This window comes from Nerophis ophidion, linkage group LG28 (genome assembly GCF_033978795.1).
Source record: "Nerophis ophidion isolate RoL-2023_Sa linkage group LG28, RoL_Noph_v1.0, whole genome shotgun sequence".
Taxonomy (NCBI): Eukaryota; Metazoa; Chordata; class Actinopteri; order Syngnathiformes; family Syngnathidae; genus Nerophis; species Nerophis ophidion.
The window spans coordinates 13,902,971-13,928,052 of NC_084638.1; the positions used below are offsets into that span (position 1 = coordinate 13,902,971).

General features: G+C 40.6%; 1 protein-coding gene across 1 annotated transcript in view; it reads left to right on the forward strand.

Annotated features, from left to right (window-relative positions):
• Window positions 1-15,025: 15,025 nt before the first annotated feature.
• The window catches only part of ccdc39 (coiled-coil domain containing 39), a 57,523-nt gene continuing 47,466 nt past the window's right edge, over window positions 15,026-25,082 (forward strand). The window contains exons 1-4 of the mRNA XM_061890335.1: window positions 15,026-15,178; window positions 22,046-22,165; window positions 22,253-22,399; window positions 22,473-22,631. Coding sequence (XP_061746319.1) covers window positions 15,086-15,178; window positions 22,046-22,165; window positions 22,253-22,399; window positions 22,473-22,631 — 519 coding nt within the window. The 5' untranslated portion in view covers window positions 15,026-15,085. The remainder of the gene's footprint in view (window positions 15,179-22,045; window positions 22,166-22,252; window positions 22,400-22,472; window positions 22,632-25,082) is intronic.

Here is a 25,082-nt window from a genome sequence, read left to right on the forward strand (position 1 = left end):
CAGCACTGTGTGACGTCACAGGGAAATGGATAGTGGCTTCGCAAATGGCGAAAATCAAGCACTTTAAAGCTTTTTTTAGGGATATTCGGAGACCGGTAAAATTTAGAAAAAAAAATCAAAAAATACAACATGCCACTGGAAACTGATTTTTATTGTTTTTAAGCCTTTTGAAATTTAAAGGGGAACATTATTGTGGCCGTGCGCAACCCGAGGGACCCTGGTTCAATCCCAACCTAGTACCAACCTCGTCACGTCCGTTGTGTCCTGAGCAAGACACTTCACCTTTGCTCCTGATGGGTGCTGGTTAGCGCCTTGCATGACAGCTCCCTCCATCAGTGTGTGAATGTGTGTGTGAATGGGTAAATGTGGAAGTAGTGTCAAAGCGCTTTGAGTACCTTGAAGGTAGAAAAGCGCTATACAAGTACAACCCATTTATCATTTATAACATTATAACAATTTCAGAAGGGTTAAAACCGATAAACATCAGTTCCCAGTGGCTTATTTTTTTTTTGAAGTTTTTTTCAAAATTGTACCCATCCCGGAATATCCCTAGAAAAAGCTTTAAAGTGCCTGATTTTCGCTATCTGTGAAGCCAACGTCCATTTTCCTGTGACGTCACATAGCGATGCCAATACAAACAAATGGTAGATAGCACAGCGAGATGTAGCGACATTAGCTCGGATTCAGACTCGGATTTCAGCGGCTTACGCGATTCAACAGATTACGCATGTATTGAAATGGATGGTTGGAGTATGGCGGCAGAGAGCGAAAACGAAATTGAAGAAGAAACTGAAGCTTTTGACGCTATTCGGCCATGTTTGCCTTAGCATCGCCGGTAAAATGTGCAGACCAACGATCAGAAGTTTCGCATCTTGTGACACTGGATCAACTTCAATCCATCGATTGGTAAGTGTTTGTTTGGCATTAAATGTGGGTGGAGGGAAACGCTGGATGTAAATATAGTTTCAAATGTACATACAGCTAGCCTAAATAGCATGTTAGCATCGATTAGCTGGCAGTCATGCCGCGAACAAATATGTCTGATTAGCACATAAGTCAACAACATCAACAAAACTCACCTTTGTGATTTAGTTGACTTTATCGTTGGAAATGGTTATCCATACATCTCTGTGCCATGTCTGTCTTAGCACCGCCGGTAAAATGTGCAGACACTCCGGCACATTCAATGGGGGTCTGGCGGCAGATTTCTTTGACTTTATCGTTGGAAATGCATCTGCTTTGAGTGTCGCAGGATATCCACACAATCCTGCCATCTCTGTAGTAGCATAGCTTTCGTCGGTAAAGTGTGCGGAACAAACGGCTGACCATTTCGTCGGCTTTCCCCACACCCTCGTATTTTGAACACATTTCGTCCAATTTCTTGCCACTTTCGCATCTTTGGGCCAGTGGTGCAACTTGAATCCCTCCCTGTTAGTGTTGTTACACCCTCCGACAACACACCAACGAGGCATGATGTCTCCAAGGTTCCAAAAAATAGTCGAAAAAATGGAAAATAACAGAGCTGAGACGCGGTGTTTGAGAAAATGAAAATGGTGGCTTTATTACCTAGGTGACATCACTTTCTGACGTCATCGCTCCGAGAGCTATAAACAGAAAGGCGTTTAATTCGCCAAAATTCATCCATTTAGAGTTCGGAAATCGGTTGAAAAAACATGGTCTTTTTTCTGCAACATCAAGGTATATATTGACGCTTACATAGGTTTGGTGATAATGTTCCCCTGTAAAATCCTTTCATTTTCTACAAAATCGACAATGCGCCTTATAACCCGGTGCGGCATAATTATGGTTGTGCCTACCGACCTCAAAGCTATTTTATTTGGTACATGGTGTAATGATATGTGACCAGTAAATGGCAGTCACACATAAGAGATACGTGTAGACTGCAATATGACTCAAGTAAACCACACCAAAACTTTAAATGTTCTATTGAAAATATAGAACATTACATACGGCGCTCAAAAATCCGTCAAAAGGTTTTAGTATGACTTTGGTAAGCAATCCGCTTAATGGATTGTGCTGTGCTTCAACATTTGAGTATTATTATGGTGTATGTATAAGGCAAGACATATGATCTTGTGTTTTGTTTCACAATATTATGCACAAGCAACTTTTCTTACCTTCTGGTACCTGCTGATGTGTTTTTGAGTCCTTAAAATTTGTGCACTTCCGCCACTGTAGTTTCTGCGAACGCCGTAGTCGATAAGCTTCTTCTTTTTGTCTATCTTCTTATTTGTCATTCATCCTCCGCTGTTGCCATTTCTAATATAAAGTAGTGTAAAGTTCCAACTTATATCTCTCTTTGGAAGCACTATAAAGTACCAGTGTAGTGAGTTCACATAATTCACCCACGGGACTTTAGTTATTAGAGAGTTACGGTCGGACGTTTTTTCATGGGACACATTTCAGGCGTTGTTGCATTCGTGAGCCACGGATGAGGAGATGCTGCTCCGTTGTTGATTTAAGTAAAGTCTGAAGTCTAGCTCCATATTTTGACAATTCCTCCACCTCCGTCCTTGCACGCTACACGGCTACAACAATGATGACGGGTGAGTCATGTAAATAAGACCGCCCACAAAACGGTGCATCCTGAAGCAACTGCCATTTTTGTCACATTTTGACCAAATCACCACCATCACGTTATGTAGACCACAAGGAAATGTTTTGAATTTAGAAAAAAATCATAATATGACCCCTTTAATGTGCCCTATAATCCAGTGCACCTTTTGTATGAACAAAGACCTGAATATAACTGCTCATCGGCAGTGCGTCTTATAATCCGGTGCGCCCTATGGTCCGAAAAATACTGTTAATACTGTTACTTTACCAAAAAAGTAATTCAATTAATGACTGAATTAACTTCAGTAAATGTAATTAATTACTCAAGAAATTAATTGTGTTACTTAAAAAAAGAAACACCAAAATATCTGTCAAAATGCAGTTGATTTAAGTGTCATATGAGAGCAGTGTGTCTGTGTGTGCCTTTTAAAAGCTTAATAAATTGATTGAATGTGCTTCCATGGCTGTATGTTTTTGTCAACAAACGGGGTATTATTTGGATGGCAAAATGGCAAGTGTGTCACTTCAATCATTGATTTGTTGAATTTTCCCACGGCTTTTTGTAGTTACTACCCTGGTGAAAAAAAATCAATCAATGTTTATTTATACAGCCATAAATTACAGATGTCTCAAAGGGCTGCACAAGCCACAATGACATCCTCGGTCCATAGCCCACAAAGGGCAAGTAAAAACTCACAACCCTGTGGGACGTCAATGCAAATGACTATGAGAAACCTTGGAGAGGACCGCAGATGTGGGTGACCCGCCCCCCCCCCCTCTAGGGGCGACCAGATGCAATAAACATCGAGTGGGTCTAGCATAATATTGTGAAAGTCCAGTCCATAGTGGATCAAACCTAACAGTGAGAGTCCAGTCCATAGTGGGGCCAGCAGGAAAATAATATTTTTGTTTACTAACCAGTTGCTCCAACTAAGATTTTATTTCTTCCGTGTCGGGAAGGCTGAGTCAGCCTTTCATAAATAGATAATATACTTTTTGGAAAAAAAAATTGTCACAAGACTGCTTGTAAATACACACACATATGCAGTATATGGCCTATGTGTGTGAGTATGTATAGATTTGTTTGTATTTATTTTTTTAAATTTGTATTGAAAAAAAAATTAGGCGAAAAAATATTTTCCCAAAAAATATACATTTTCTGCAATTTTTGGGTTTTGTCGGGACTCTCGATGAGGTTTTGAGACATATCCTACAACTATTCCTGTTTTTCGCCACAGACTGTTCGGCTTTCTTCTGTCAAGGTGATGCTTGTATCATTCTCCAAAGATGCAGACGGAACTCCGGAGGCGAGGTCCCCATCCATCTATCTAATTTTGCTTATCCGAGGTCGGGTCGCGGGGGCAGCAGCCTAAGCAGGGAAACCCAGACTTCCCTCTCCCTAGTCTTTTCGTACAGCTCCTCCTGGGGGATCCCGAGGCATTCCCAGGCCAGCCGGGAGAGATTGTCTTCCCAACGTGTCCTGGGTCTTTCCCCGTGGCCTTCTACCGGTCGGACGTGCCCTAAACACCCCCCTAGGGAGGCGTTCGGGTGTCATTTCGTACCCGTGATCTTGTCCTTTCGGTCATGACCATAGGTGAGGATGGGAACGTAGATCGACCGGTAAATTGAGAGCTTTGCCTTCCGGCTCAGCTCCTTCTTCACCTCAAGGAGTTATTGTCCATAAATAGCATTTATTGTCCATGATAGCATGGGAACCTTATGGAATAGCGAACAAGAAAAGCTTAGCATATAAACAGGCAAACAAAAAAGCGAATCAAATTAGTAGCGTGGAAGCAAAAAGCCCGACTGTGTGGTGAAAAACAGGAATAAGTAGCTCTCTGATTAGTGCCCGGCAGCAAGTGAGGATGCCGAACACTAATCAGAGGCAGGTGCAACCAATCTGCACCAATGGGAACTAAAACATAACCCCAGGGGTGTTCAAAACGGAAACTGAGAGAGTCAAAAACTAAACAAACATGATCCGGGCAACAGATCATGACAAAAACTCTTACTTTGCAAAGCAAAAGCGATTTATCAACAACACCCAGAAACGTCGCCGGCTTCGCTGGGCCCGAGCTAATCGGAGATGGTTTGATGTGAAGTGGAGAAGTTCTGTGGTCAGACAAGTCCACATTTCAAATTGTTTTTGGAAACTTGATGTTAAGATAAAAAAAAAAACATCCCGACTGTTATAGGCGCAAAGTTCAGCATCTGTGATGGTATGGGGGTGTATTTGTGACCAAGGCATGGGTAACTTACACATCTGTGAAGGCACCATTAATGCTGAAAGGTACATACAGGTTTAGGAGCATTATATGTTGGCATCCAAACATCTTTCTCATGAACGCCCCTTCTTATATCTTCAGCAAGACAATCCCAAACCACATCCTGCATGTGTTAAAACAGCGTAGCTTCGTACCAAAAGAGTGTGGGTACTAGACTGGCCTGCCTGTAGTCCAGACCTGTCTCCCATTGAAAATGTGCGGCACATTATGAAACGTAAAATATAACAACAGAGACCCCGGACTGTTGAACAACTTAAGCTGCACATCAGGCAAGAATGGGAAAGAATTCCAACTGAAAAGATTCAAAAATTGGTCTCAGTTCCCAACCATTTACTGAGTGTTGTTAAAAGGAAAGGCCATGTAACACAGTGGTAAAAAAAAGCCCCTGTGCCAATTTATTTGCAGTGTGTTGCTGCCATTAAATTCTAAGGTAATGATTATTTGCACAAAAAAAAAAAGGGTTCCAGTTCAAACAATAAACATCTTGTCTTTGCAGTCCATTCAATTGAATATAAGTTGAAAACGATTTTGCTAATCATTGTATTCTGTTTTTATTTACGATTTACTCAATGTGCCAACTTCACTGGTTTTGGGATTTGTATATTTGTATATACATATGTATATGTGTATGTGTATATATATATATATATATATATATATATATATATATATATATATATATATATATATATATATACACACATGCATGCAAACCCCGTTTCCATATGAGTTGGGAAATTGTGTTAGATGTAAATATAAACAGAATACAATGATTTGCAAATCATTTTCAACCCATATTCAGTTGAATATGCTACAAAGACAACATATTTGAGGTTCAAACTGATAAACATTTTTTTTGTTGTTGCAAATAATCATTCACTTTAGAATTTGATGCCAGCAACACGTGACAAAGAAGTTGGGAAAGGTGGCAATAAATACTGATAAAGTTGAGGAATACTCATCAAACATTTAATTGGAACATCCCACAGGTGTGCAGGCTAATTGGGAACAGGTGGGTGCCATGATTGGGTATAAAAACAGCTTCCCAAAAAATGCTCAGTTTTTCACGAGAATTAATGGGGCAACGTACACCCCTTTGTCCACAACTGTGTGAGCAAATAGTCAAACATTTTAAGAACAACCTTTCTCAAAGTGCAATTGCAAGAAATTTAGGGATTTCAACATCTACGGTCCATAATATCATCAAAAGGTTCAGAGAATCTGGAGAAATCACTCCACGTAAGCGGCATGGCCGGAAACCAATATTGAATGACCGCGACCTTCGATCCTTCAGACAGCAATGTATCAAAAACCGACATCTCTAAAGGATATCACCACATGGGCTCAGGAACCCTTCAGAAAACCACTGTCACTAAATACAGTTTGTCGCTACATCTGTAAGTGCAAGTTAAAGCTCTACTATGCGAAGCGAAAGCCATTTATCAACAACATCCAGAAATGCCGCCGGCTGCTCTGGGCCCGAGATCATCTAAGATAGACTGATGCAAAGTGGAAAAGTGTTCTGTGGTCTGACGAGTCCACATTTCAAATTGTTTTTGGAAATATTCGACATTGCGTCATCCGGACCAAAGGGGAAGCGAACCATCCAGACTGTTATCGACGCAAAACTCAAAAGCCAGCATCTGTGATGGTATGGAGGTGCATTAGTGCCCAAGGCATGGGTAACTTACACATCTGTGAAGGCACCATCAATGCTGAAAGGTACATACAGGTTTTGGAACAACGTATGCTGCCGTCTAAGCGCCGTCTTTTTCATGGACGCCCCTGCTTATTTCAGCAAGACAATGCCAAGCCACATTCAGCACGTGTTCCAACAGCTTGGCTTCGTAAAAAAAGAGTGCGGGTACTTTCCTGGCCCGCCTGCAGTCCAGACCTGTCTCCCATCGAACATGTGTCGCATTATGAAGCGTAAAATACAACAGCGGAGACCCCGGACTGTTGAACGACTGAAGCTCTACATAAAACAAGAATTCCACTTTCAAAGATTATACAATTAGTTTCTTCAGTTCCCAAACGTTTATTGAGTGTTGTTAAAAGAAAAGATGATGTAACACAGTGGTGAACATGCCCTTTCCCAACTAATTTGGCAGGTGTTGCAGCCATGAAATTCTAAGTTAATTATTATTTGCAAAAAAAAAAAAAGTTTATGAGTTTAAACATCAAATATGTTGTCTTTGTAGTGCATTCAATTGAATATGGGCTGAAAAGGATTTGCAAATCATTGTATTCCGTTTATATTTACATCTAACACAATTTCCCAACTCTTATGGAAACGGGGTTTGAATATATACATGTATGTTTATATGTATATGTATATATGTGTATATATATGTATATGCATATATATAAATATGTTTGTATATATACATGTAAATATATATGTATATATATATATATGTGTATGTGTTTATGTGTTTATATATATATATATATATATATACACAGAATATTAATTAATACAATTTGATATTAGAGTATGTGATAGTTCCACTTTTAACTTGTTTATTTCCGTGACCTCCCTAAAGTTTTGTAATAAATCAGAAATACCAAGCAGCTGAAATGCTTCAGACATAGGTAAGTGTGGGGAGAGTGTTTTGAATTTTTCCCATCATGCATTGCAGTAGATTTATATGGTCTTAGTTTTTACTTATGTGTTGCGCTTGTACATTTTTTAAATAATATCTACATAGTTCAGTAAGTATGTTGGGTTATTTGTGACCATGTGTGTTGACTGATTTTATCCGAGTTTAGTTGCACCATGCGTGGGAAAGTTTGTATGGATTGAGTCATATATAAAAATGCTGTGTTACACCAACTACAAAATGCATTTCTTGGTCATTAACTTGAGTTACTCACAATGTCCACAAGAGGATGGCAAAGAATTGTTGTGATCCATCATCCATTTCATGTTTTGTTTAGTCATGTTCTGTTAGTTTTGGACTCCCTTATTTCCTGTTTTACGCACTCCTGGGGTTTTCTTTGGTCACCATGGGTACTGATTGGTTTCACCTGCCCCTGGTTAGTGTTCGGCATGTTCACCTGCTGCCGGGCACTAATCAGAGAGCTATTTATTCATGTGGCCCACCACACTCTGTCTGGCTTAGTTGTTTGCTGTATGCCACAGGCACGTAGGGTTAATACTTGTTTTTCTATGTTTCTTGATTACTGTTATAAGTTTGTACCTTAGCTTCACAGCTAAATCCTATCCTACCTTCACGCTTTGTCTGGAGTTGTCCGTCTGCATCCCGGGAGAACAACCCCGCATAAAGATGCGACTCCCACGCGACAGAACGAAGCCAGCTAACCGTTCTTTCGCAACGGGCTCCGAGGAGGCGGACGTAGGTACGTGGAGGGTGTTGAAGTCGAAGGAAACGTGGAACTCGAAGAAATGGTGTCGGGCCCTGGTGGTTCGCTAGTGCCCATCCACTCCCTTAGCGAGGGTGGAAGCCTCGACTCTGCTTCGACTCGCCGTCAGGACACGTCAATCCCGCACACCTCCGGACAAGAGCAAGCCACAAGCGGCCCAGTCATCCTCGCTGCCGAAGTGGGGTAATTCAATCACTTTGCCGAACAGTGCACCGAATGGGTTGTGATCAAGATGGAGACTCGAGCTGATGACATCACGCCGCCACGTTGTGATGACGTGACAGAGCTGGATTTTTTGTCAAATTCAGTCTGGCTGCCTTCCGCTACAGACATTCATGCAACCATAGCAGAATCCCTCCATGTACCGCTTATTCCCCTATGGGGTCGCGGGGGGCGCTGGTGCCTATCTCAGCTACAATCGGGCGGAAGGCGGCGTACACCCTGGGCAAGTCGCCGTCTCATCGCAGGGCCAACACAGAAAGACAGATAACATTCACACTCACATTCACACACTAGGGCCAATTTAGTGTTGCCAATCAACCTATCCCCAGGTGCATGTCTCTGGAAGTGTGAGGAAGCCGGAGTACCCGGAGGGAACCCAGATCCCGAGCCTGGGATTGAACCCTGACTACTCAGGACCTTCGTATTATGAGGCAGACGCACTAACCTCTCTGCCATCGTGAAGCCCCCCATAACAGAATGTCAAAAACATTTTTACAGACTCGCTCACCGGGTCAGTCACTATCCTCCAAGACTCAAGCTCCACCCCCAAGGACTCTAGCCCCGCTCACGTCACAGACTTTATCCTCCTGTCCTCCCACACAATCTCAGGTGGGGGGTGGAAAGAGACTTTTTGGACAATTTGGAAAGGAGAAGTCCACCCCCCTCCTAACCCCCCACATACCCTCAAAGACGGTTCCAGATCGCACAGGAAGCGTCTGGTACCCGCTTCCTTAAGGGGGGGTTTAGGGCTGATAGCTGGGCTAGTGGGGTGGCACAGCTGCGCCCGACCAAGCGGCAACCTCCTGCTCGACCACCACCGCCTGTTCTTCAGCGGGTCAAGCCGCAACCTCCTGAAAAGCCAGCTCCACCACAGCTGCGCCCAGCCAGGGAGCAACCTCCAAAGTCACGGCTAACCTCATCCCAGGTGGGCCTGAACGTTTTTGTGTTTCCCTCTTGTTTTCATGTGTTATTATATATATAATTTTTTGCCTTTTGGTTTGGGATCCTTTGGGACTGTGTGACAAGGGGTGGCACTTTCCTGACTTCTGCTGTGCTTTTTTGTGGACTTCTGGATCTGCCTCCCGGGAGCCTTTTGGCCATGGAGACCAGCTGCTGGGTCTCTGCCACCCCAGAGTCTGTTTAGAGAGACTGGAGGAGATGCGGATGAAGAGACTGGGCTGCGGAGCTAGCACTGAGCACCGGGACGGACAGGCTTCACAGTGTCTTGGCTGAATGAGCAGGTATCGGACACCTTGGTCTCCTTAGACTCATCCTCGCTCATCCATGCGGACTGGACACTGGTCAAGGGTGGAGTTGGCTCTCTTTGTTGCTTTGTTGCTCCTGTCTCTGGCCATGCTCCCCCCACCCCAGCAGACGACGGTGTGGAACACCGCAGACGCCTCCACAAGTGTATATGTTTCTTTTACTTTTTATTCATAGTTGTATGTAGAAGTGGCCGGTTGCATCAGCTCTGCTCTTTTAATGTCTTTAATGTCCTTTCTGTTCTTTGATGTTTGATGTTTCCCTCTTACACACATCTAAGAGGAATGTGTGCTATGACTATGAGTTGTTTTTTCCCTTGCCCTCAGTCTGGACCCCCTCTCCATGGGCCCAGGCTTAGACCGATTTTTTTCCCTCAACCCCCCACACCCCCATTGTTTACCTGTGGAGAGACGGACCCGACAGTGGGCGAGAACAGACAGTGGTCCTACCCGAGATGGCAGCCAGGAGGCGGGGCATGCGGCGAAGAGGAGAGGCGGAACGCACTCGGAGCGACGATGCAGCCAGCCGAGTCAGGTGCATAAACTACAACACCTGCTCTCAATGGCATTGAGAGCAGGTGTGTAGCTGGCTGCATCCTCGCTCCGAGTGCGTTCCGCCTCTCCTCTCTGCCGCATGCCCCGCCTCCTGGCTGCAATCTACGGTAGGACCGCCGTCTGTCCTCGCCCGCTGTCGGTTGGTCGGCTCCGTCTCTCCACAACCTGTATCTCACCTTTTTTGTAAGGGGCGCCGGAAGTTGGCAGACCGGTCAGTGATCCTGTTCTGTCTCCCTGTAGTGTTTTTCTGATCTTGAATGGGATTGTGCTGAAAATTTTAATTTCCCCTTAGGGATTAATGAAGTATTTCTCAGTCTGATTCTGATTTGTCCGGAGTTGTCCGTCTGCATCCCGGGAGAACAACCCCGCATAAAAATGCGACCCCCACGTGACAAGAAAAAGGAATTATATCATCCGATATTTTTTATTAAGTTAGAGGCACTCTGTGGGTCAATTCCTTATTAAACTCGTGACGTCACGCCGCCCACAACGAACGCGGCGGCGGGCTGTAGTTTGGACATCCCTAATCTATATAAACACATACAAGTTCTAAATTTTACTATAAAGACTACATGACTGTATCCTGCAATATCCCTGACAACACTGTTATGTCCACATGGGCACACATATTTTCAAAAACGTTCCTTTCCTCCGCTCTCGTGTTTACAAACACAAACACATTAGCCGAGTTAAAAAACAAAAACTTGTTCACCAGCTCTTATGCACCATTTATTCAGTCAGCAAGCTGAAAGCAGGGCTGGGTCCTAGTAAACACATTCTGGACCCGATCTATTAAGATCCAAAACATATGATAAAATTGCATGCACTATTAGCTGGCGTGTTGCGAGTGATCTACTAAGACCGCGTGTACAATGGATAACCGATGCACACTAAGTGCATTTTATACATTGTTTTTATATTAATATATGTAAATAATTTATATTTTATTGGTGTGTGTGACTGCTGTGGTTTTCTGTTGTTTTTAAATGTACAAACCCCGTTTCCATCTGAGTAGGGAAATTGTGTTAGATGTAAATATAATCGGAATACAATGATTTGCAAATCATTTTCAACCCATATTCAGTTGAATATGCTTCAAAGACAACTGATAAAAAATTTTTTTTTTGCAAATAATCATTAACTTAAGAATTTGATGACAGCAACACATGACAAAGACGTTTGGAAAGGTGGCAATTGGTATTGATAAAGTTGAGGAATGCTCATCAAACACTTATTTAGAACACCCTACAGGTGGGTGCCATGATTGGGTATAAAAACAGCTCACCAAAAAAAATGCTCAGTCTTTCACAAGAAAGGATGGGGCGAGGAACACCACTTTGTCCACAACTGCGCTTACAACCCGGAACACCTAATGTACATACACAATTTATTTGTGCTTACCGACCTCGAAGGAATTTTTTATTTGGTACATGTTGTCATAATAAGTGTGACCGCCAGATGGCAGTCACACATAAGAGACACGTGTGGACTGCAAGTTGACACCTGGTCGATAAATGACATTAGCAAGTACTCATAAGCAAGCAACACCAAAACTTTGATGTTCCATTGAGAATATAGAACATTGCACAGAGCACTCGAAAATGTAGTGTGTGTGTATATAGACCCCAAAATGGCACCTAGAAGGAGACATAAGATCTGGTGTTTTGTTTGCAATATTATGCAAAAACCAACCTTTCCTACCTATTGGTTCCTGCTTATATGTATTTGGGATCTGCATAAGTCCCGAAAATGTGCACGTGTCCGCCACTGTAGTCAATAAAATCCTTCTTTTTCTCTACCCTCGTTGTTGGGCATTCATCCTCCGCTGTTGCCATTTCTAAATACCAAGTAGCTTACAGTTCTTATATGTGAGTAGATCCACTATGGAAGCTCTAAAAATTAACGGTACAACAAAGATGACGAGGAAAAGACGCTGTTGAAGTGGAACCACGTGAATAAGACGGCGCATCTTGAAGAGACACGATGCTTTATTATTGTCCATTCTTTGACGTGTACAAGACATATAAGAACTGAAATTACATTTTCCGCACAGTCCCACTAAGAGCAGACATACGATACAGGGAAACAAGAACAGGACCACCAACTGCTCAGCCACTTACGGCGCTCCTTAAAAAAGGTGGGAAAAGGTGATATTGGGTAAGGGGAAGAGTAAGAAAATATCAGTCAAAGGCTGGACCCTCAAGAGGGGGGTCCAGACTGAGTCCAAGGGGAAAAAACTTAATTTGCCATAGCACACATAAACAGGTTACATATAATCACAACAACTCGCAACAGAGGGGGGATTTGATGGCCCTGGAGGCCGGCCTGCTGCTATAAAACACTACTTAGCCGTCCATCACTCCAAAGGGGAATCAAGCTTTGGGTGTAGTGGTGTTGTGCCCATAGGCCCGGGGCAGTTCTGCATGCAATGAAAGCAAAGTTCAACTTCCAGGTGTCATTGAGGAGGGAGGGAGGTCAAAAGCGTCCATCTTTGAGAGTCCTCGGGGATGTTTACAGAACAGCCTGCTCCTGTTGTTGCAGACTCAAGGCCATTCGAGGGAGTCAAATCGTAGATTAGGAATTTTGTTTTTCCACGAGCAGACATTACAATGGCTTGTCTGTTTTATTCGTCCATGTTGGCTCCCATTTCCAATTTTTCCCTTTCAACAAGCTTCTCTATGATGTGATCCATCTTGCGATTCAGTTCAGAAATCGCCCCAGACTGTGATTCCACAGCCCGACCCTATCATTCCATTACGACAAAGAGCCTTTGGGCTCCTTGAGGGGGTGCCATCGTCTTACAAATTTGACGATACACCAGAGCAATGCCCTGCCCAATCAGCAGGTGCCCTTCGATCATGGTTCCAAATAGATAGATGTCTTCCACGTCCTCGATGGAAAGGACTGAGAGGCACATGATTCTCCATTTGTCCCAGGAATCTCTCACGTACTCCGCAGCAATGGTTCTATCAAGGCAGCCAGGCTCCCCAGAACCTCTTTTCAATCAATCAATCAATGTTTACTTATATAGCCCTAAATCACTAGTGTCTCAAAGGGCTGCACAAACCACTACGATATCCTCGGTAGGCCCACATAAGGGCAGGGAAAACTCACACCCAGTGGGACGTCGGTGACAATGATGACTATGAGAACCTTGGAGAGGATGAAAGCAATGGATGTCGAGCGGGTCTAACATGATACTGTGAAAGTTCAATCCATAGTGAATCCAACACAGCCGCGAGAGTCAAGTCCAAAGCGGATCCAACACAGCAGCGAGAGTCCAGCCCAAAGTGGAGCCAGCAGGAAACCATCCCAAGCGGAGGCGGATCAGCAGCGCAGAGATGTTCCCAGCCGATACACAGGCGAGCGGTCAATCCTGGGTCCCGACTCTGGACGAGCGGTACGTCATCCATGGCCATTGGACCGGACTTCCTCCACAATGGAGAGTGGGACATAGGAGAAAAAGAAAAGAAACGGCAGATCAACTGGTCTAAAAAGGGAGTCTATTTAAAGGCTAGAATATACAAATGAGTTTTAGGGTGAGACTTAAATGCTTCTACTGAGGTGGCATCTCGAACTGTTACCGGGAGGGCATTCCAGAGTACTGGAGCCCGAATTGAAAATGCTCTATAGCCCGCAGACATTTTTTGGGCTCTGGGAATCACTAATAAGCCGGAGTCCTTTGAACGCAGATTTCTTGCCGGGACATATGGTACAATACAATCGGCAGCTAGACCGTGTAGTATTTTATACGTAATTAGTAAAACCTTAAAGTCACATCTTAAGTGCACAGGAAGCCAGTGCAGGTGAGCCAGTACAGGCGTAATATGATCAAACTTTCTTGTTCTTGTCAAAAGTCTAGCAGCCGCATTTTGTACCAACTGTAATCTTTTAATGCTAGACATGGGGAGACCCGAAAATAATACGTTACAGTAATCGAGACGAGGCGTAACAAACGCATGGATAATGATCTCAGCGTCTTTAGTGGACAGAATGGAGCGAATTTTAGCGATATTACGGAGATGAAAGAAGGCCGTTTTAGTAACGCTTTTAATGTGTGACTCAAAGGAGAGAGTTGGGTCGAAAATACTACCCAGATTCTTTACCGAGTCGCCTTGTTTAATTGTTTGGTTGTCAAATGTTAAAGTTGTATTATTAAATAGAGGTCGGTGTCTAGCAGGACCGATAATCAGCATTTCCGTTTTTTTGGCGTAGAGTTGCAAAAAGTTAAGACATGCCTCCAGCTGACTACAATACGGCGTGTTGGTCAGCTTTAGGGGCATCTAGAGTTGGGTGTCATCAGCATAACACTGAAAGCTATCACCGTATTTTCCTCGTCAAAAAGATTTTGTCAATTGAGTCGAGAGTCCAGCCAATCAATTCCATGTCTGATGTTTAGATTCGGAGGACAGCACAAAGAAAGAGGCTTCTGAAAAACAATGGTGGTATCATTAGGTTGATAAAGAACACATGCATCATTTCCAGATGTAGATCCAAAAAATATAAGCATATTCCGATCCCAGCCATCAGACTAACATTCTGCCTCTGCAATTCTCTGTGTTGCAAATAAATGGAACGTGCAAAGCACAGCCAATTAATGTCGGAGTTATTTAAAGGGAGGATTTGTCACTGACAACATTTTCTCCAATGCTCTGAGGTCCTCTCAGGCTGGGCTGCACGCTTCAGTGCTTGAACGGGGTGGTTGCCAAGAGCGACGCACAACAAACACCAGACCTTCTAGCTACACTGCAAGAGAGCCCTGATAGAACTAACACATGTGGTATTTACTGCTGCATCATGTTGAGTCTTGCACTTTTACCAGAGATGAACTGGGAGGAACGCTATGCTATTCCTGGACCTAATGCTGAAAACAAGGCCTTAATAGAGGAGGTGAGTGGAATCTTTTTTTTTTTTTTTTTTTTAAATAAGACACACACCGGTTAATATACTGGATGTTAGGAAAATATTGAAGAATATCTACCTGTTTTGAGTAAAACATTTTTTTTATTTTAATTTGTGTTTTTCCACTCTATGAACATAATAACTTTCATAAAGATACACAATTGTAAGCCTATTAAAATACATATATATTTTTTTTAATTTGTCCACAGTATGAACATACTTTCCGTAAAGTACATATCAGCGGGACTGGAAAAAAATTTATTCATATCTGAATTTATTCCAGTTTTGAATTTATTAATTTTAAATTAAAAAAATGTTTTGTCCACATTATAAACATGAACTGATTCATATATGAATCGCAATATATATATATATATATATATATATATATATATATATATATATATATATATATATATATATATCCATCCATCCATCATCTTCCGCTTATCCGAGGTCAGGTCGCGGGGGCAGCAGCCTAAGCAGGGAAGCCCAGACTTCCCTCTCCCCAGCCACTTCGTCTAGCTCCTCCCGGGGGATCCCGAGGCGTTCCCAGGCCAGCCGGGAGACATAGTCTTCCCAACGTGTCCTGGGTCTTCCCTAAACACCTCCCTAGAGAGGCGTTCGGGTGGCATCCTGACCAGATGCCCATGCCACCTCATCTGGCTCCTCTCCATGTGGAGGATCAGCGGCTTTACTTTGAGTTTCTCCCGGATGACAGAGCTTCTCTCCCTATCTCTAAGGGAGAGCGAAACTCATTTCGGCCGCTTGTACCCGTGATCTTATTCTTTCGGTCATGACCCAAAGCTCATGACCATAGGTGAGGATGGGAACGTAAATCGACCGGTAAATTGAGGAGGTCTATTTAAAGGTATACAGATGAGTTTTAAGGTGAGACTTAAATGCTTCTACTGATCTTAAGATTATAGTCAACGAAAACTACAGTAGATTTAGTCGACTAAAGGGTAATATGTAAACTTTCCCTTCAATTTCTGGAAGTCGAAGCGAAACAGCGGAAAAATCACCGATACAAGTCGTATTTTGATGAAAATCATGTCTCAAATTTAGTATTTCACGAGTAAGCCCTGTAATAAACGGGATAACGTCCAGTGAGTTGTATGTTGTGGAAAATGCTTAACTCTGTGTGGATTTCGGGGTGATTCGACTGCAAATGTCGCTTCAAGTTTGTTGTGTTTTTCCCCGTAATCCTCGCGCTGCATTTGTTACACTGCGTCTTGTTATTTTTGACGTCAAATATAAAATTTCCCCATATGTCCTCTCTCCTCTTTCTCCCCGGCGTTGACATGTTGTCTTCTGCAGTCTCAAACGCGAACTACGTTCACGTCACTTCCTTACCACGTCGCTCTGATTGGTTCTCTTCCCAACTCCTCCCGCCTTTTCCTAACGAAATGAGTTCCGATTGGATCTCGTCTCTGGCAGACATTTTCGTCTCGTTTTTATTCGTCAACACACCTCGTCATCGTTTTAGTCCACGTAAATTATTTTTTATTTAGTTATTGTCTCGTTTTAGTCAGAAAAAAAAAGGTCATTGACGATAACTATGACGAAACATTTTCGTCACCAAAATTAACACCGGATCTGACCAATGTAAGTCAAAGATTAGATTCGACCAATCAACATCGAAGACTAGATATGACCAATCTGAGTCTATGATTAGACCTGATCAATGTAAGTCTATGAGTCTGAACTATCCATCCATCCATCCATTTTCTAACGCTTATTCCCTTTGGGGTCGCGGGGGACGCTGGTGCCTATCTCCGCTGCATTCGGGCGGTAGGCAGGGTACACCCAGGACAAGTCGCCACCTCATCGCAGGAGTCTAAGACTAGATCTGACCAATCTGAGTTAAAGATTAGATCTGATCAATCTACGTCTATGAGTATGAACTAATGAAGTATATTTGCTCGGTTACATTTTAATAAAATGAAAGTGCAAATGATATTCAGCATTGGGAGTAACGTTGTGATTTTAGGCGGCAAAGATTAGTCTACCGCGTTATTTTTGATATTCAGTAACTCAGTTACCGTTACTACATGATGCGTTACTGCGCTAATTTATGTTATTCTTTTTATATAGAATCGGCTAGAAACTGACAAGATCTGAGTGTGGTTTATTGGAGAGTTGCGGTGTCGTCCTTCTGATTTTAGTTACATGTAAGTTGTGTCTTGGATCAAAGATCCCATATACTGCCCAAAACAGCAATTCAAATCTGCTGAAACAGCTAAAAAAGCAACATGCTTCAACAAAGTTAGTAAAGAGAGATACATTTCACCTAAGGATTTTAACAAAGGGACTGCTAGCCAGGACAACATTGATAGAGCCATTGCAGAAGACATGCAGGCTATTTCTACAGTGGAGTCACCAGCTTTCAGGCAGCTAATTAGCATGATAGCGGTCGTCAAACGGCAAATGGCACGGAAAACATTTTCCAAGTACCTGGGCACAGTGGACAGTGAGTCTGACGTCTCGGTGGCATTGTGGTGACGAGTTGTTCTCTCGTGGGTGCAGCGAAGATGGAAGGTAGGAATAATAATTTAATTATATAATAAAACAAACTAAGAACAAAAACACTTGCACAAAGGCACTAACCAAAAGCCAACAGAACTAGCTTGGGAGCTAGAAAGAACAAAAGGCGCTAGCGTGGAAGCTAGGGACGTAAACAAACAAAATAGCATAGAAGCTAACAAGTATACCAAAATACATTTACATCAATGTTGGAAGAGCGGCGTCAGCTGTTGTGTGTAGCAAGCAAGAGTCCAAGACTGAATGTCAAACAAAGTATATATGTAGGGACATAAATCAGTAGGCAGGTGTGCGTGATCACACGGAAGGCAGGTGACACAAATGCGTTGCTAGGACAACAGAAATAAACCAGGAAGTGCCACAAAGAACTGAAGAAGACAAACACTCGACAGAATGTGATATCAAAAAGAACTAAAACCAAGAATATGCCATGATCCAAGACGTGGATCATGACAGTGAGTACATAAACATGGAAAGCAAGCTAAAGAAGACAATCCAAAGTCTGCCTCTGCTCATTCAGCACTGAAGGTACACACACTGTCAATTCTCTTATATACTCTTTCATTCTAGACTTCTAGAGTGTTTGATTACCACATCACTCTAAATGTAGACTATAAAGTTCACCAACATAAAGAGGGATCCTAGTGGGCCAGGCCAATCTTTCCTTATATCTAAAATAAAACTAAGGAAATGCGTAGCGTGTTCTGGGCTTCACTGAAGACATGATTTAATTTCACAATTCCTTGAGGGAAAAAAAGGTTTGGTTAGGCATGTGTATAGCAGTAAGTGTGCTGTATATAGTGACATGACATATAATCATGTCATGTGTGCCTTCCTTGGGTAAAGCCAGGTTGACAGCCATGTAGTTATTATGCAGTTTGTTACTTATGTACGTTGTGTTGCAGCTATTCAAAATAGTTTTGTCGATTTGTTTTGACCCAAAATCAAATTGTCCCTTTGAAACATATCTTTGTCTTTGTGTGTTGTACGTAGACCACATTGCTTAGCAGAGTTCAGTGGTGCAAATGCAAGTCAAGTTGATCAACAGATTGTATTATTCTCCAGTGCAATAACAGTACTGAAATGAAGGCTAAAAGGGCATTAACGGGAGCCTTAAAAAAAAAAAAAGAAAAAAAAAAGAAGTAACTAAATAGTTACTTTTCAAAGTAACACATTACTATTTGGTGTAAGTAACTGAGTTAAATTTTAAATAAAGTAACTACTAACTGTAACTAGTTACTGGTTTTCATTAACGAACCCAACACTGATGATAATACAGCTTCACCCCTTAAGTCATACAGAATTTTTGACACACACGAGGTTATGCATTTACAGAACTATATTATTATTATTTTATAATATTTTTACATGGGGGAAAAAGAACAGTAAAAATGTACCAAAAAGTCAGAAAATAATGAGAAAGGTTGAACTTTTAAACTAATAATTAATATTATTATACTTAGTTACCTTTAACTCAATGTTTTGTTTTCAAATATAAGTAATATATATATATATACATCCATCCATCCATCCATCCATCCATTTTCTACCGCTTATTCCCTTTTGGGGTCGCGGGGGGTGCTGGCGCCTATCTCAGCTACAATCGGGCGGAAGGCGGGGTACACCCTGAACAAGTCGCCACCTCATCGCAGGGCCAACACAGATAGACAGACAACATTCACGCTCACATTCGCACACTAGGGCCAATTTAGTGTTGCCAATCAACTTATCCCCAGGTGCATGTCTTTGGAGGTGGGAGGAAGCCGGAGTACCCGGAGGGAACCCACGCATTCACGGGGAGAACATGCAAACTCCACACAGAAAGATCCCGAGCCTGGATTTGAACCCAGGACTGCAGGACCTTCGTATTGTGAGGCAGACGCACTAACCCCTCTGCCACCGTGAAGCCCTATATATATATATATATATATATATATATATATATATATATATATATATATATATATATATATATATATATATATATATTGTGTATAACATTTTAAATAAATAAAATAAAAATATCTAAATAGCGCCCCTATTTTTCAGTGTTGTATTTGTACGGGCAGAATTTTTGACACACACGAGGTTATGCATTTACATAATTATTTTATTATTATTTATAATATTCTTAAATGGGGGAAAAAGAACAGTAAAAATGTACCAAAAAGTCAGAAAATAATGAGAAATGTTGAACTTTTAAACTAATAATTAATATTGATATACTTAGTCAATTCTAACTCAATGTTTTGTCTTTAAACATATATATATATATATATATATATATATATATATATATATATATATATATATATATATATATATATATATATATGTCATGTTTGTAATTCAGTTTTAAGTTTGATCATGTTTGTTTTGGTTTTGGACTCTTGTTTCCCGTTTTACACTTCCTGGTTTTGTTTGTTTCCATAGTAACCCATTAGTTTCCACCTGGTCTCCAAGTCACGCCCAGCCCTCAGTCCCACACCTGTTTCTAATCATTATAGCTACTATTTATACCATTTGGTTTCGGTCCTCGTCCCGGGAACTTTGCTATTTGCTTTCTGCCTTCATGCCTGCTATTGCATTGCCTACATATGCTACTCATTCTCCATGCCCACCATCACCTGCCACGCACCTTGCTATTCTTGCCTCCTGTTTTTTTTTGTCACAGTAAGTGTTTTGTTTTAGTTGTTTATAGTCATGCCGTTGTGCTGTTTCTGTTCATAGTTCATTCATGCCATCGTGCAAGTGTTTTTGTTTCCTGTTTGTATTTTGTAGTTCTAGTAATATACCTCCTTGTGAGCGCCCTTTGTTTTGATTATTTTTGTATTTAGTGTATTAATAAAATATCATCATGTAGACTGAATTCACACCTGGCTCGTCCTGTAATCCCTCTGCGTCGAAGGAGCAAAACCAATCCATGTCATAGTTCTGACAATATATATATATATATATATATATATATTATTTTTTTATAAATTTTTTTATTTATGTATTTTTAAATGTATTTATTTATTTTTTTGTATGAAATTTTAAATGAATAAAATAAAAATATCTAGGTAGCGCCCCTATTTTTCAGTGTTGTACTTGTACGTGGCAGAATTCTTGACACACACGAGGTTATGCATTTACAGAACTATATTATTATTATCTTATAATATTCTCACATGGGGGAAAAAGAAACAGTAAAATGTACCAAAAAGTCAGAAAATAATGAGAAAAGTTGCAGTTTTAAACTAATAATTAATATTAATATACTTAGTCACTTCTAACTCAATGTTTTGTCTTTAAACATGAATGATATATATATATATATTTTATTTATTTATTTATTTATTTTTAAATTATTATTTTTTTTGTATAAAATTTTAAAAATATAAAATAAAAATATCTAGATAGCGCCCCTATTTTTCAGTGTTGTATTTGTACATGCAGAATTTTTGACACACACGAGGTTATGCATTTACAGAATTATATTATTATTATCTATAATATTCTTAAATGGAGGGAAAAAGAACAGTAAAAATGTACCAAAATGTCAGAAAATAATGAGAAATGTTGAACTTTTAAACTAAGAACTAATATTAATACACTTAGTCACCTCTAACTCAACGATACGGACCACAGCTAAGAAACAGATATTTTTTGGCGGCACTCGGGGGCCCCGGCCCTAGAGTTAAGAAATGTATAGTACAGGAAATGTGTAGAGAGCTGCACATTCTTGCCTCCTGTTTTTTTTGTCACAGTAAGTGTTTTGTTTTAGTTGTTTATAGTCATGCCGTTGTGCTGTTTCTGTTCATAGTTTATTCATGCCATCGTGCAAGTGTTTTTGTTTCCTGTTTGTATTTTGTAGTCTAGTAATATACCTCCTTGTGAGCGCCCTTTGTTTTGATTATTTTTGTATTTAGTGTATTAATAAAATACCATCATGTAGACTGAATTCACACCTGGCTCGTCCTGTAATCCCTCTGCTTCGAAGGAGCAAAACCAATCCATATTATTATTATTTATAATGTTCTTAAATGGAGGGAAAAAGAACAGTAAAAATGTACCAAAAAGTCAGAAAATAATGAGAAATGTTGAACTTTTAAACTAACAATTAATATTAATACACTTAGTCACCTCTAACTCAAATATTTTGTCTTTAAATAACGATACGGACCACAGCTAAGAAACAGATATTTTTTGGCGGCACTCGGGGGCCCCAGCCCTAGGGTTAAGAAATGTATAGTACAAGAAATGTGTAGAGAGCTGCACATTTTTCATCCAATGTGTGTATTGTACTCATGATTACGTGTTCATCGACAGATTGGCAAGAAAACGAGGGAGCTTCTGCGGCTGAAGAGCAAACGAGAGAATCACAAAGATCAGAAACAACTGGCGACAGACTTCCTGCAAAATGTTAAAAAGGAGAAGGAAAACACTGCGGTATTTTATCCGACCCCTATTAATAATTAGTATGTGTTATGTGTTGAGCCTGCTGTAGTGAATTCATGCTCGGTGTTGGGCAAACAGGCTTTGTGCAGGGCCAAAGACAGAGAAGCCGAATCGGAGAGACACCTCACCGCCATCGCCGAGAGAGAAACCGGTCGGCTGGTGCAGGACCACGCCAAGATGGAGAATGAACTCCGATCTTTGGCTGAGAGGAAAAACATGCTCGAGGTGCTCTGACACTATTAGCTTTGATGAAAGGCACCAGAATGCAAACATTAGACTTTTCGCCCTCGGTCTTCAGAACAACATCTTTAAGGCCAGACAGAAGCTGGAGCAGTTTCAGACACAGATGAAGTGGGACCAGCAGGCCATGGACTCTTTTTTGGAGGAGTCGGCACAAAAAGAGGAGGACATGATGGCCATCGTTAAGTATTCGCAGCAAGATGAGCAGAGGATTAAGGTATGAACAAGTCCAGTCTTCATCAAAAACAGTTTGCTTTGAATTCATCGTGATTAACCTTCGTCTTGTGTTAGGGTCGGCACTGACCCGTTTTAGTTTTTAAATGCATAAAAACACCACATACATTTATTTTTTTGCATCAAAGCTTTTTGACTTTGTCAGGAACCTCTTTGTCAACAAAATAAAACATTTTAATTGTTTTCACTAAATTATAAAATGCTCTAGTAGAAATTATGCCCTTGGTGTTGTTAGGGTCGGTTTCGACCTAGTTGTAAAAATAAGATGATAAAGCAATGATAAGAGCCAAAACTGAACACACTGACAGCCAGCTCCTCTCCCAATCATGTGAGCTTTAGTGGATTCTCATTTTACCTTGTTATCCTGTACAAAAACAAACAAAAGACGGACACTAAAAGTGTCACTTTTTGCCAGTCTGATTTTGTTTTTTCATTAGTTTTGGAACTAGTAATCTATTTCTCTTGGTTTCATTTGCTTGATTGGTTGTTGTTTGTTTTATGTTGGATTTCTGTTGCTGAAAAAAATACTTTTTAGCCTTTTTCTTGAAGTAAATATATATGGGTCGAAATTGACCCGTAACACCATAGATGTTACTATAGTTAAAATTCTTAAAATGAAAAAATAAATAAAACACATTTATTTAAGAGATGTGTTCTAATACCCCTTAGTAATAGTTAGGTAACACAACAACCTTTTTTTATTTATATGATTCTCTTGAGGTTCGTTTTACCATTTTTAAAAATTGAAATCGAGGGGTATACTGACAAAAAAAGGCCCAATGGCCCAAACCAAAAATATTAAAACCAATATTTTCAAGGATAAGGAAGCCTAACGAGGTAACCAAGAGATGAGAAACAAATTGGATGATAGATCATTGTTTTTAGTGTATTTTACAGCTGATTTAAAACATGGGTCAAAACCGACCCGTTAACATAAGAGATGGTAACAGAAAGCTAACACAAGAGGAAGGTTAATCACGATAAATTACGACTGTGAACTTTTGTCATCAAAGAAGAGTAAATATGAATCTTTTTTTTTTTTTACAAAAACATGCATTCATGCAGGTTTTTATTTGACAGGGACAGTTAGGGGTGTAACGGTGCACAAAAATTTCGGTTCGGTACGTACCTCGGTTTAGAGGTCACGGTTCGATTCATTTTCGGTACAGTAAGAAAACAATAAAATATACATTTTTGGGTTATTTATTCACCAAATTTGTAAACAATGGCTTTATCCTTTTAAAATTGGGAACACTATAATGCAGGGGTCACCAGGTAGTGAAGTGAAGTGAATTATATTTATATAGCGCTTTTCTCAAGTGACTCAAAGCGCTTTACATAGTGAAACCCAATATCTAAGTTACATTTAAACCAGTGTGGGTGGCACTGGGAGCAGGTGGGTAGAGTGTCTTGCCCAAGGACACAACGGCAGTGACTAGGATGGCGGAAGCGGGAATCGAACCTGAAACCCTCAAGTTGCTGGCACGGCCACTCTACCAACCGAGCTATGCCATAGCCCGTAAGGACCAGATGAGTAGCCTGGTGTTCTAAAAAATAGCTAAAATAGCAGCACTTACCAGTGAGCTGCCTCTATTTTCCATCCATCCATCCATTTCCTACCGCTTATTCCCTTTTGGGGTCGCGGGGGTCGCTGGCGCCTATCTCAGCTACAATCGGGCGGAAGGCGGGGTACACCCTGGACAAGTCGCCACCTCATTAAAATTGTATTTATTTATTAGCAAGCTGGTCTCGCTTTGCTCGACGTTTTTAATTCTAAGAGAGACAAAACTCAAATAGAATTTGAAAAACCAAGAAAATATTTTAAAGACTTGGTCTTCACTTGTTTAAATACATTGATTTATTTTTTTTCTTTGCTTCTTATAACTTTCAGAAAGACAATTTTAGAGAAAAAATACAACCTTAAAAATGATTTTAGTACTGTTAAACACATATACCTTTTTACCTTTTAAATTCCTTCCTCTTCATTCCTGACAATTTAAATCAATGTTCAAGTATTTATTTTTTTATTGTTAAGAATAATAAATACATTTTAATTTAATTCTTCATTTTAGCTTCTGTTTTTTCGACAAAGAATATTTGTGAAATATTTCTTCAACCTTATTATGATTAAAATTCCCAAAAAATATCCTGGCAAATCTAAAAAATCTGTAGAATCAAATTTGAATCTTATTTCAAAGTCTTTTGAATTTTTTTTGTAAATTTTTGTCCTGGAAAATCTAGAAGAAATAATGATTTGTCTTTGTTAGACCTATAGCTTGGTCCAATTTGTTAAATATTCTAACAAAGTGCAGATTGGAAATTTTGATGACATTTCAACATGTCATCAAAATTCTAAAATTAATCTTAATCAGGAAAAATTACTAATGATGTTCCATGAATTATTTTTTTAATTTTTTCAAAAAGATTCGAATTA